At 46.7% G+C, this 13,048-nt stretch overlaps 1 protein-coding gene across 1 annotated transcript in view; it reads right to left on the bottom strand.

Moving 5' to 3' along the window:
• CRACDL (CRACD like) overlaps positions 1-11,827 on the bottom strand; it is a 48,291-nt gene extending 36,464 nt beyond the window's left edge. The window contains 2 exon segments of the mRNA XM_032469551.1: positions 1,207-1,286; positions 11,521-11,827. Coding sequence (XP_032325442.1) covers positions 1,207-1,286; positions 11,521-11,594 — 154 coding nt within the window. The 5' untranslated portion in view covers positions 11,595-11,827.
• Positions 11,828-13,048: the final 1,221 nt, after the last annotated feature.

Genomic DNA, 13,048 nt, shown 5'->3' with positions numbered 1-13,048 from the left:
TTTTCATGGATTCTGCATGTATTTTCTTAGAAATAAACTTAAGTATTTCTTTTTATAGGTTCTATTAGCTCACTCTTATTTGAAAAAAAAAAAAGCACCATAGTTTCTTTCTTTTTAAAAACTGATTCTTCACAATGACGTCTGTAAATATCCCAAACCAGCATTTATGGAGTTTGCTTCAGACTAATGAAATACTTCTTTAAACAGTATTTTCTTGTTTAAAATCAGTAATAACTCAGTGCCCCATAGTACAAGAAATTCTGAAACTCCGTCTTCTTTCAGAGTTGATTTTTAACCCCCGACCTTATATTTGGGTTTATTTGGTGTCTACAGAAATGTGGCAGAAGAAAAGTGGCTCTCATATGGAATAAGGGTAACCCCTCTATAATATATGAAACAAAGTCTTAATGAAATTAACATCTGAAGCTAAGAGTTAGCAGCTAGGATTTAATATCATCGGAAGCTGTTCCCCTGAACTATGTCAAAGACAATCACTACTAGCATTTCGACTTTTAACAAGAGAAAGATGGAGACCTTTGTCCCTGGAATGGGTGAGTATAAATGGCTGATATGGGGAAAAAAAGGTACATGTGGGGAGATCAATGTTTTTTAATGTCAATTTTACAACTCCATCAAGGTATAAACAGCAATCTATAAGTAACAGTAAACCAATTACATCACTGGGTAACTCTTGGAACGTGTTATGAGATGACTCATGTGCTTGGAATTTAGCTCAGTAGAAAGTGATCACAAAGGTCTCCTGAAAGAGAACAACAGCCACACAAGTGGGATCAAAGGCTCGCTCTCGGTCTTATTACTCCTTCTGGATGATAAGGCTGCCCAACACCCTGCCCAACGTCCCGCTGAAACTTTCGAGTGCTCCTAGATGATAAATGATTCCACTGCATCTCTCTTCCTTTGCTTTCAAGTCAACCAAACATGGGACATGTTTGCCTCTGGGAACGAGGATAGCGATGTAACCACCCCTCCCCGACCGGGTCTGACAGCGACACAAAGGAGCACCGCCCCCCGAGTGGCCTTCAACAACCTGGGTGTGTTCTCCAGCCCCAGCCTGAGGGGCCGGGGGTGTCTGAACACACTGTGAACTGAATCCACTCCCCACGCGGGGAGCCCACCAGCAGCCCCTCTCCCTGCCCCGCACCCCAACCGGGGCTCTTCCCAGGGGAGAGGAAGCGAGGGCCTTACCTGTGCTGTCCTCTCCAAGGCCTTCTGCAGCCTCCCGAAGCTTAATGTCCATCACCCTCGTGGAAATCATTTCCAGCTCACTGAAATCAGACAGAGTGTCACGTTAGAGGCACACATCGAGCAGAAGCCAACAATGACCAAAATGGTGGTGACTGTTTCTCACCCAGCAAACTACAGATTCCTGGACAGTAGAGGCCAAAACCATGTCTAAGGCTCAAGATTAATAACGTGTATCTAATCACTGACCAGAGCAATTTAATGGAAAACAGAAAACTGGAAAATGCTTCACCAATTTACACCATGCAGATTTGGTTCCTTTGTTTGAAAAAAAATTTTTTTTCAGAAGCTATGTTTTTCTCTTGCTCACTGTAGAAAGTTTGGAAGATATAGAGAATGCAAATTGCCCATTATCCCCCCAACCAAGGATGACTAACCACAGTCAATGGTATTTCCTTCCAATATTTTTTCTATGCAGACTTCTGTGTGCACAATCACACATGCACCATAACAGTAAGATGGACCCCCTGATTTTCTTACTTATTCCACATCATTAAAATTTTCGAGGTGTTATTGTCATGGCTAAAAAATACTTTGATATATACCCACACCATTATTTATTTACATTTTTTCTTTTTTGAGCTTTTTATTACAAAAAAATCTCAGATTCAGAAGTATACAGAATGTATTTTGAGCTTAACACTTGGTGACTATTGCTTCATGATGACCCCTTCTCCCCCAAAACTAGCGAATCATCCAGATGCTATCGTCATTGCATCCATAAGGACTTGGCTTCCTCCAAAATTAAAAATCTCTGACTCTTCAAGGAAATCAAATAAACGATTACTGGTCAACATTCCTGCTACAGAATATTGAGTTATGTCCCTGCCGGCCATCGCTGACTTTTAAACAGCACACTCTACCCCACCCACACAGACGAATTCATCATTTATTTGGAGAGCAATTTCTTATTGGCAATTACTATGAATTCTCACACTTTAAAAGGGAGCTCGAATATTTAATTTACCAATTAACATTTACCACTTGTACACAGCATATAATGAGAAGTGACAGGAGAATTTTTTTTTTAATATTTAACAGAGGAAAAAAGTTTCAGGTCTTTGCTAGAGTTGAGTCTAATATTTTTGTCTCCTTTAATATTAATGTCAAACTTTCCATCCCTGTCCAGACAATTCCTTAAAAGGTGCACAAAGCTTCATCAGCCTTGCTCCTTGACTGTGATATAATTTGGCTTTAGAAAAATGTCTGATCAACAGAATGAAGAGGGGGGAAAAAAACCCACATGATCATCAACACTGATGCAGAAAAAATATTTGACAAAATTCACCACCTTTTCATGACAAAACACTAAAAAAACTAGAAAATAGAAGAAATTACCTCAATGTAATAAAGGCTATATTTGGAAAGTCCACAGCTAACATCACACTCATCAGTGAAAAATTCAGAAAGTTTTCCCCTTAAGATCTGGAACAAGACAAAGGCACCCACTCTCACCACATCTACTCAACGTAGTACTGAAGTCCTAGCCAGAGAAACTTGGCAAGAAAAAGAAATAAAAGGCATCCGGATTGAAAAGGAAGAAGCTAAACTATCTCTTTTCACAGATGATATGATTTCATACGTAGAAAATCCTAAAGATTCCACCCCTCAACACACACAAACTGTCAAATAAATGAATTTAGCCAAGTTGCAGGACATGAGATGAACACACAAAAACCAAGTGTGTTTCTATCAACTAACAATGAACAATCCAAAAAGGAAATTAAGAAAACAATTCCATTTGCAGTAGCATCAAAAAGGCTAAAACACTTAGGAATAATTTCAACCAAGGAGACAAAAGAATTGTACCCTGAAAACTACCAAATTGTTGCTTAAAGATGCAAGATGATGCTAATAAAGGGAAAGACATCCCATGTTTATGGATTGAAAGACTTAATATTACCGTTATGTTGTCCCTACTCCCCAAAGCAATCTACAGATTCAACGCAGTCCCTATCAAAACCCCTGATCCCAGAGCATCCTGCTGCTTAATGCTACACAGGGGGAGGGGCAGCTACCAGGGCATTTGAAGGAAGAGGCAGTAGTGAAGGAAAAGCAGGAAAATATAAGGAGCACGGAGAGTGAAAGAAGTGACGGTTGGTTGAGGGTTACCAAGTACTGCCCTGGGTACCATCCTCTGTGGTTGGCACTGAGCTGGACAGTACAAGAGCTCAGGCTTTCTATTGCTTGAATTTGAAGTTAACAACTGAAATTACTTCTCCAGCATGAAGCATATCATGTGAATTGTCTCATTTAATTCCCAAGAACTTTAGGTATTCCCATTTTGGAATTAAGAGCATACATTATGTATCAGGTAAGTTTATTAACTGGCCCAAAGTAGTCAAGCAGAGACACCAACCTGTGTACTCATTTGACTGTATCCCCAGCACGGGCAGGCACTTACGAGGCCTGGGGATACAGGCTGGATGAGAACCACGTGGTCCCCGTCTCTTGCAGCTGCTAAGCCAGTGGAAGGGAGAGTCTTGAGCTGTCACAGGGGGGCTTAAAGGAAGCGGGGAAATCCAAAGGACACCCATCCCCAGGGAAATGGTCCTGCCTGCCAGGCAGCCCCGGTCCAGGATCAGGCCGGGGCCCGGAGGTTGACGGAGCCCCAGGAGACCACCCACTGGGACTGACAGGGCATCTCAGTCTAAGGGATGGGGGGTGACGCTGCCATTATTTTTCTACTAACGCTCTTGAGAAACCAAGACATTGCCTTCAAAATGTCCAGTCGCCGCTGCACATTTTAATAAAACGTTCCTTGCTGGGAAGCACTGAGAACACGCAGGCACACATAAGCGTGTGCGCAAGCCCCCCGGGTGGGTGTGCAGAAGGGCGCCCATCCCGCCGACCGTGCAGCAGATCCAGGAGCTCGGACACGCTTCTCCCTGGGTCGAGCGATGTGGCTGTGATGAAGCCACACATGGCAGAGGGTTCAGGAGCAGGCGGCGGGGAGGGGGACCCGGGAGGATGGCCGAGCTTTCACCGTGCTGTGAGGCACATCCCGGTGGGGCCCAGGCGCAGAGACCACCGGATGCCAAGTGTGCTAATGGACTCACACACGGAGACAAAAGTCACCCTGCAGATGAAGGGACAAGTCAGGCTCACCCCACGTGAGAGGTTGAAAACCTGCTCACGCTTCATGTTCCAAACATGTCCTCACTAATGAGAGTGCAATACGGTGCAGAGGAAAAGGGAAAGAATGGAGGCAAGGCAGTCCTGGAGCTGAAGCCACACGCCACCACCTACTGGTGCTGAGCCTCAATTTCCTCATCTACAAAATGGGAATGATAATACTTTAATCAAATGGGACTGAGAACACAGCACATTCAAATACGGCTGAGAAGAGCTGCTGGTTTCTGCAGCTCATTCCTCTCCACAGGCTCACCCCTCTGTACAAACACAAACAAGAACACACACCACCGCCAGGCAGCGGGCGAGTGTCCATTCCATCTTGTGAAGGCACAGCCTCCTTGTGTAAATGACTCACTTTAGAGCCACCAGCAGCAAAGATCAAGACATTTGGATTCCCAGATGATCCCCAAGCTTCCCAATGCCCCACAGCCTGATGGACCACGAATGAAACTGCAGCCAAGTAACTGATAAAAATGTACACCAGCCATGAAGGAACACCCGCCCTCTGAGACTGCGGGATGCGTGGATGGAGGGCCGTCCCTGCCACTCAGCCACTCCAGGTGCAAACGCCCCATAGCTGTGACAAGGGAATGTTTTCTCTGTTGGGCCCAATAACTTGTCCTGCTGAGCACATGTTCCCCTACCCAAGCAAAACTCAAGGAAAACGCAGAGCGATACCATAATTAGAAAGGCCATGTGGCAAATACCCAGTATCTCCCAGCAGCCCTTTCGATCTGGCTAGAACTCAAAGTCCAAGTCAGGCAGCTGCAACGCCTCCTCCACCAGCTTCTGCCCTCCACCTGCTCACCCCTGTTGCTCTGACAGCTCAAGTTCAAGTACAGGAAAGTTTGTTCTTTAAATCTGGACCTGAGGGGGCCTATCCAGGGATTCTAATTAACCCCAAAGGGTGCTGAGCCTCCAGCCCCCTCTGCAGTTCACAGCACTCACCATTGTGTATCTGGGCGCCTACAGAATCCAGGGGAGTCCTGCATCCAAAGAAAGATCTCGGTGGGGCCTGCCCCTGCACCCTCTTTCTATACCCTAACCAACCATGGGCTTCTCCCCAGACTATGGCAGGATTCTGTCATTAGTTGCAGCTTACACTAACAAATTCTACAAAAGTTTATTCACGTGAAGAATGAGAACAGATTTGAATATGGCATTTGAAAGGTTCTAATCTATTATATTTATCTACACAATGCAAAGAAAAGCACCTGTAACCTGATTACAGACCTCTGGGCCCGTAATTACGTGTGAAAGCCCTCGTGTTCACCCCTACAGATCCACCAACCGCCCACCGCCCTCCAGGTCACGCTCACAGCCCTGTGTCTCCTTTCTCAGCCCCTGAACCTTCTTTCACAGTGCTCACCAAGGCTGTCAACAGCAACGTGTTTGTAAGGCGTCTGCCCACCATTCCCCGTGCTCCCGAGACTGTGGGCTTTGAAGAGGGAGTCCTATGCCTGTCACATCCATTACTCTCTTACCAGCTATAAACAATCTGAAAATGAAGTTAAGAAAACAATTCCATTTACAATAGCACACAGAAGAATGAAGCACTCAGGAATAAATATAACCAAGGAGGTGGAACATCTGTCCTCTGAAAACTTCAAAACAAGGTGGAAAGAAATTAAAGGCAGAAATAAACGGAAAGAGATCCTGTGTTCATGGATCAAAAACTCAACACGTTTGAAATGGAATTACTCCCCCAAATTGATACACAGATTCAATGCAATCCCTATCAAAACCCCAGTGGGCTTTTTTTTTTTTTTTTTTGCTAAAATTGACAAGTTGATCTGAAAATTCATATGGAAATACAAAGGGCCCAAGACAATCTTGGAAAAGAAGAACAAAGGTGGAGGATTCACACTTCTCAGTTTCAAAAATTACTACAGATCTACAGCAGTTGAGATCCATGGTACCAGCACACAGACAACTAACAGAATACAGAATTCAGAGTCCAGAAATACACTCATGCATTTACGGGCCACTGACTCAATTGCCAAGACTATGCCATGTGGGAAGGATTAGTTTTTTTCAACAAATGGTGCTGGAACAACTGGACATTCACATCCAAAAAAAAGAAAAAATTTTGCACTCCTACCTCACACTCTACATAAAAATTACTGCCAAACGGATCACAGGCTTAAATGCTAGTGCTAAACCCACAGAAGTTTAAGAAGAAAACATCGGGATAAGTTCTGAAATAGGCTACCTCATGGATGAAACTTGAGGACTTTATGCTAAGTGAAATAGGCCCATTGCTAAAAGACAAATGCTGAATGATTCCACTACTTACGTAGAGGAGTCAGAATCATAGGGACGGAAAACAGAATGGTGGCTGCCAGGGGCCGGGGGCCAATGGGGTGGGGGGTAGTTTAAGGAGGAGGGCGTTTCTGTTTTGCAAGATGGAAAGAGTTCTGGAGGTGGAGGGTGGTGATGACTGCAGAGCAAGATGAATGTGCTCAATAGCCCTGAACAACACACTTAGAAATAGCCAAGATGGTAAGTTTTATGTTAGGTGTGTTTTACAACAATAGAAAATGGGGAAGCACACACAAAAACTCATACACCAATGTCGAGCATTATCTATAATAATCAAAAAGTGGAAATAATGTTCATTGATTGATGAATAAATTTAAAACGTGATACATACATATAATGGAATAGTATTCAGCCATAAAAAAGAGTGAAACAACCTTGAACACATTATGCTGAGCAGAAGTGGCCACACACAAAAGGCCACATACTGCATGATTCCACTCATATGAAATATTCAGAAAACGAAAATCCACAGAGACACACAGATTAGTGTTTGCCTAGAGTTGGGGAGTGGGGTGCGGGGGTAGGGAGGGAGGGGGAATGGGGAGTGACTGCTAATGGGCTCAAGGTTTCTTTCAGGCGACATGAATATGTTCTGAAGTTAGATTCCGTTCATAGCTGCACAACTCTGTAAATACACTAAAACCTAGTGACTGTACCCTTCTAACAGGTAAACTTTATAGTATGTAAATTAGATGCCAATAAAGCTGCTGGAAAAAAGTGTTACCAGAAAAAAGGTGAAATACAGACATTTTTGGAAGACAAGACATGATACAGTGTGTCCCCAGCCATCCCACACTACAGCAAATATTAAGGGAGGAAGGGTATGATCTCGGGTGGAAGCTTGGAGGTGTGGGTAGGAATAGGGGGACACTGTGCATGTGGGTAAATCTACACGTGGACAAGACGGGCAGGCCGTCTGGATCTAAGCCAGAGGCCCCATGCACAGCTGGCATGAATGTGCCCGCCCTGTTCTCTCTGCCTCACAAGGCTTCATGTCCTTGTGGCCCAGGGTCTTAGCAGATGCTGTTCCCTCTGCTCACATGCTCTTCCCTGCTTTCATGCTCCACTTTCTCCTTATCAATTCCCACCCAGCCTTCAGGAGTCAGCTTCACTTCCACTTCCCCAGGGGGACTGGCAGGAGGAGCCAGCACCTCCCACAATGCATGGTGAGAAGCACGGCGGCTTCTGGTCACCGCACTTACCAGTTTTAATCACATCTTGGCACGATTCTTCGATCCACTTCCCCTTTATAGATTGAAGCCTGCTTGCCTTCCCTACACATTTAATCAATTTCCCCCTTCCTTGGGGAAAAAGACAAAAATAAACTGTGACTTAACTATTGTTCTCTAGTGAGTCACACCAGGATCTGCCTGTACCTTTTTTTAGAAAAATAAGTTTCACATTACTGAGGCAACGGAATGTGTAAGGCTTACAAAGTTCCTGTGAGAAATCTCTGTTGGAAAATTGTGCCAGCTCTGCTGCCTTGTGAGAGATACTTTTATTCTCAAGGGCAGAGGACCTGACCTCTGCTCCCACCCCAAGGTGGCAGGGCCACTGGCACTGGACTTCTGCATGGCCACTTCTCCTCGAGGGTGCTTGGGGACCTCTTGCCCTGTGGAGCAGACACCTCCGTGTGTATGTGCCAGACCTTCTCCATCCACCTGTCAGGACAGGGAGGAAGGAGAATAGATCCACTCTGACATATGGAAGAAAAGAAAGCAAAGGGCTGAAATCAGAGGACTCAGACACCTGAGTCACAGGGCTCGGAGGAGAGCGGGAGGCGGAGCAAAGGAGCGTACAGGGCGGTCGGTTTTGAGGTTTCCTAGCAACTTGTAATTGATTATCTTGAGATTAAAAAACTGAAATTAGGCTTGGCCTAGAGAAGTGAGTCATCCCCTATCTGGCTAAGGATGTAAAAGTTGAAGACTAACTCCTTGAGAATAGGGAACAGGTACCAGCATGTGCCACACAGGAGGTGCTCAATGAAGATTGTGGGAAGGCAGGAAGGAATAAAGGAAAGAAGGAAAAAAGGAAAGAAAGGAAGGAAGGAAGGAAGGAAGAAAAGGGAAGAGAAAAGAAAGAAAGGAAGAATCAGAGGCACTTATAAAACTTGCTATACAAAGGACTCATCTCCTGATAATGAGTATCAACTACCCAATCATAGTTCCCAAGGCCACCCAGCACGCAATGTCTTGAAGACAGACTTCCTTCAAAAGCCATGACTTAGCAAAACGATGTCACATTTCTTTAGCCTGAGTTCTTCAAGTCCATTGTCCCCCTTTCGACGTCACCTGCCCTGTAACCATGCAGAGTGCAACGGCCTTTGGGAGTCAAGAAATATGGATGCAGAGGAGGTCGCTGTTCCAGATGTCCTGTCCCTGTCCTCAGGCTTCCTTCCGGCCGCGGGCTGGGCGGGGACAGTGAGGGCAGCCAGAGAGAAGGAGGCCGTGGGCCACAACTCACGGGGCTGTTTCTTTGCAGAGAAACAACAGAGCTTCATTCAAACAAACTCGTCATCCACAAGATAAACAGCATAGTTTATAAGCATATACATAGTATCTCACGTAAGATAAACTACACCATTTTTTGAAATTTATGTAACAGTTGATTTGGTGGTACTCAGAGATCTTGTGAATGGGCACATTGACAAATTACTTAGCGGAGAAGGCATACAGTGCCCAATGCAGCGTATGTGCCGCCACACTCACACACACACACACACAAACCTGTGTTCACGTACACAGCCTACAACTACATGAAAAATCGCCAACAAAACTCATATCTCAGAATTGACGCATGACAGCTTTCACAGGAGTAACCTATTTCCACTCATCCAGAAGTGAATGTTTTCCTACGAGATTTGAAAAACTTTAGACATTTTCAGGTTATTAGAATAAGAAAACCTATTAGAGACATCTACAAAAACCATCATTTCCAAAATAGGTAAGCGTTTAATAGCTTCAAACGTTGCAACCTCAGAAACTGTATTTGCATAATTCCCAGGAAAACATATTCAAATGCTGCGCTATCCTGCCCAGATGCGATGCCACTCGGAAAGCCTCCGAGTGAGAACTGCGCCTTGTGCTGACCGCTGCACACACAGGACGAATGGGGCCCCGCAGCCTGGCACTCGGGGACGCTTTGTGAGGGCTGGTTTACTTTCAACTTCATGAGTTTATTGAGGCAATAAATGCCCCCCTTTTTAGCGCATGTATACCAAAAACAACGACATGAAGAAAGTTCTTAAGGCTTAATTTATCAAGAATGTTCCATATGTGATTGGCATTTCTGCAGCACAGCAGATGCAGCGCTAAGGGTTTTTTGTTTTGTTTTTTTTTTTAAGTAGGAAGTCATGTTCCAAAGCCTATTAATGAGGAGACATCACACCACCATTCTATTCTCATCCACTCAAAACAGGCAGCATCGGACACTGAGGTTGAATAACTATCAGCGAAAAGATTTTTGTGGAACAATGACAGTGATGCTGACTTCCATGCACAGAGCTTTCTGCAGTACAAAGGCCCCTGTTCGCAAGGAATCCTTCAGCTGTTGGGTTACTGTCCCTGTGCAACCGAAGAAGGAAGGGCTTAGTGGATGGACTGTCTGCCCAAGTCCCCCAGGATCTCCCACACCTCCAGGACGTGTGTTGCAACTTCCGCCTCCCAGGACTGTCCACCCAGCCCAGGTGACGTGCAGAGGCGACCACCACCAGGGCCTACAGAGAGCGCCACGCTGGAATTTCCCATTCGGTGCATGAGACGTGCAATTTGTTTCCCTGCACTTGCAAGTGAACTTAAACCATGTCATAGCTCTATTTCCCTGGGTCCTATCATCACAAAATCAAAATGCACTAAGGGCCAAACATTTTTAAGGGATGAGGTCACCTGCAGCCCGGGCGGTGGGGGGGTGGCTCTGCCAGTCCCCTGGTCTCTGCTCCCAAAGGGAGTCTGTCAGCTAAGAACAAGCCCTTTGGCATCATGTTGAGCAAAACAAGTCAGACAGAGAAAGACAAATACTGTATGATGTCACTTCTATGTGGAATCTAGAAAACACAACCAAGTAGCGACTATAACAAAAAAGAAAGAGACTCATAGATACAGAGAACAAGCGAGGTTACCAGCGGGGGGGGGGGGGGCAACAGAGGAGGGGGGAGGAAGAAGTACAAAGTATTGGGTAGAAAATAAGCTACAAGGACACACTGTACAACACAGGGAACAGAGTCAATACTTTATAACAACTATAAATGGCGTGTAACATTTAAAAACTGTTAATCACTATACTGTACACCTGTAACATTTAATACTGCAAAGCGACTACACTTCAATTTAAACAATAAAAATAAATAAATAAAAGAACAAGCCCTTTGTGCTGACCTTTAGTTACAGGAATACTTTTAATGGTCTTTTACTTTGACCTCCGCTGCCTTCCCTCCACCCGAAGCGCACAGACTACGCCCTGTCCATCCCAGGTACGGGCCTGGGCTATTAAGGGGCAAATGCCCTGTCTCCCGGTCCTCCTTTGCTCTCCTTCTCCCTTCCTTTCATTCCCCACCCCCTCACCTCTGCTCCCTGCTCCCCTCTCTTTCAATATATGCATGTGTCCCAAAGAAATCATCGTTTTGCTCCAGAATTCACACAATGCAAGGGGATAAGATAATGTCTGTGAGGAAGGAGGTCATAAACGAGGACAGATGCTGAAAGGCTACTCTCGGGCCCCAGCAGGCGGTCGTGGTGGTGGCAGGCCTCCCTCCCTCTCAGCCCCTCAGCCTCTCCCACCACCTCCTGGCTCTCAGAGGCGCACCTGGGGTCAGGCTTGATGCACTGGTAAAAGGCAGCCATCTTCGTGAAGGTGGAGGGGGCCTCCGGCACCTTCATCCTCGGGGAGAAGAGAGGGCCTTCCCTGGCCGCCCCTCCAGGGGCTTAGGATCCTCAGGACATCACTGGATGCCGATCAAGAGCCTGGTCCCCAGTTCTGGAGCAGCACCCAGGGCCCCCGAGGAAGCAGGGCGTCTGCCCACTCCTGCTGCCCCGCAGGTCCCCCGGCAGGTGTGCGGCACAGGGCACTGCACTGGAAGCTCGGAAATGCAGGTACTTCCGTCTTTCACTCCATTCACGTGGGCAGCCAGGGTGGGGCTGGAGCACCACCCGCCTCCCTCTGAGCAGAGTCGCTGCCCAATGGCTGAGGATGGAAAGCAACAAGCCTGGGCTCTGCCTTCCTGCACTCCCCAAGGAAGCGGGCAAAGGGCAAGAATTTCTCCATCTGAGCAAGGGCTCAAGGCCCTGGAGGCATGTCCACCCCTGCACTTCTGCTCCCAGGCTCTGGCTTTCTTGCTATTTGCTCTTAAAAGGTCCGGCATGTTGCTGCAGGTCCTAGGTGTGCTTTGTGAACTGCTTTCCTGGGACCTTCCAAAGGCTCCTTTTTGTCAGGCACCTGCTGCAGCGACAGAGTTCCTGCACTCCCTGCTGGAGACCACACCTGGCAGGTGCACAGACCACGCCCGCCCGCGGGAGGGAAATCATCCACTGCAGCCCTGCAAAATCTACCTCCCTGGTGACGTCCTCCCTGATGACTGCAGCTGCCATTTCAAAATAATAGACTCCTGCAGCTCAGCATGGCAACTGCACCTGAGTAGATACAAGGCCTGAAGGCTGCAAACCGGGACAGCTGGCAGTTTCCAGGCAATGTCTGGAGGACTGACAGCAGGCTTTGCACGGCCAGGCGATCCTGCATTACTAATACCGAGGACCCGGCTGGCAGCAAGTGTGACTTCTGAAGACGGTTCTAAAAAAGCCCCAGCTTGTTCTTCTGTTTCCCAAAATGCATCTCTATCAAGTTCTGGCCAAATGGTTTACAATTTAAATAATAAAGCATAACCAGTGTATTTGATGATGACCAGAGAAAGCAGTGAGTTTCGAGAACTTGGAAAACAACCACTGAGTGCTTTGAAGGCAGTTCATAGACTCGCCCTCGTACGCTTCAGTCTGAAGACTCGCTGTCTGGATGCTGCCAGCAGCTCAGCCTTCTCCAGGGAGAGGGATGACACGCTGGCAGAGGTCTCCGACTCCCACGAGGTGGTTCAGAAGCAGAGCAGACCATTGAAGGGTTAGGGACAATGTCTCTAAGGAGTGGACCCAGCCAGTGGCCCTCTCTCTCCAGAGGCCAAATCCAACAGACCCACGAGAGACCCAGCAAATGGAGTCAGCCTCGTTGAGCTTGGAGCCGCCCTGCCACTAGCTACGGCCTGCTCTGCTCTGGGCCTGGTCAGTGTTCCCTGCCAGCCCAGCATCCAGGAGGTTGCCCAGCACAAGACAACACTCCTCGGACCGAC

Source organism: Camelus ferus, chromosome 28 (genome assembly GCF_009834535.1).
Source record: "Camelus ferus isolate YT-003-E chromosome 28, BCGSAC_Cfer_1.0, whole genome shotgun sequence".
Classification (NCBI taxonomy): domain Eukaryota; kingdom Metazoa; phylum Chordata; class Mammalia; order Artiodactyla; family Camelidae; genus Camelus; species Camelus ferus.
This window is presented reverse-complemented; position numbering and strand designations above follow the sequence as displayed.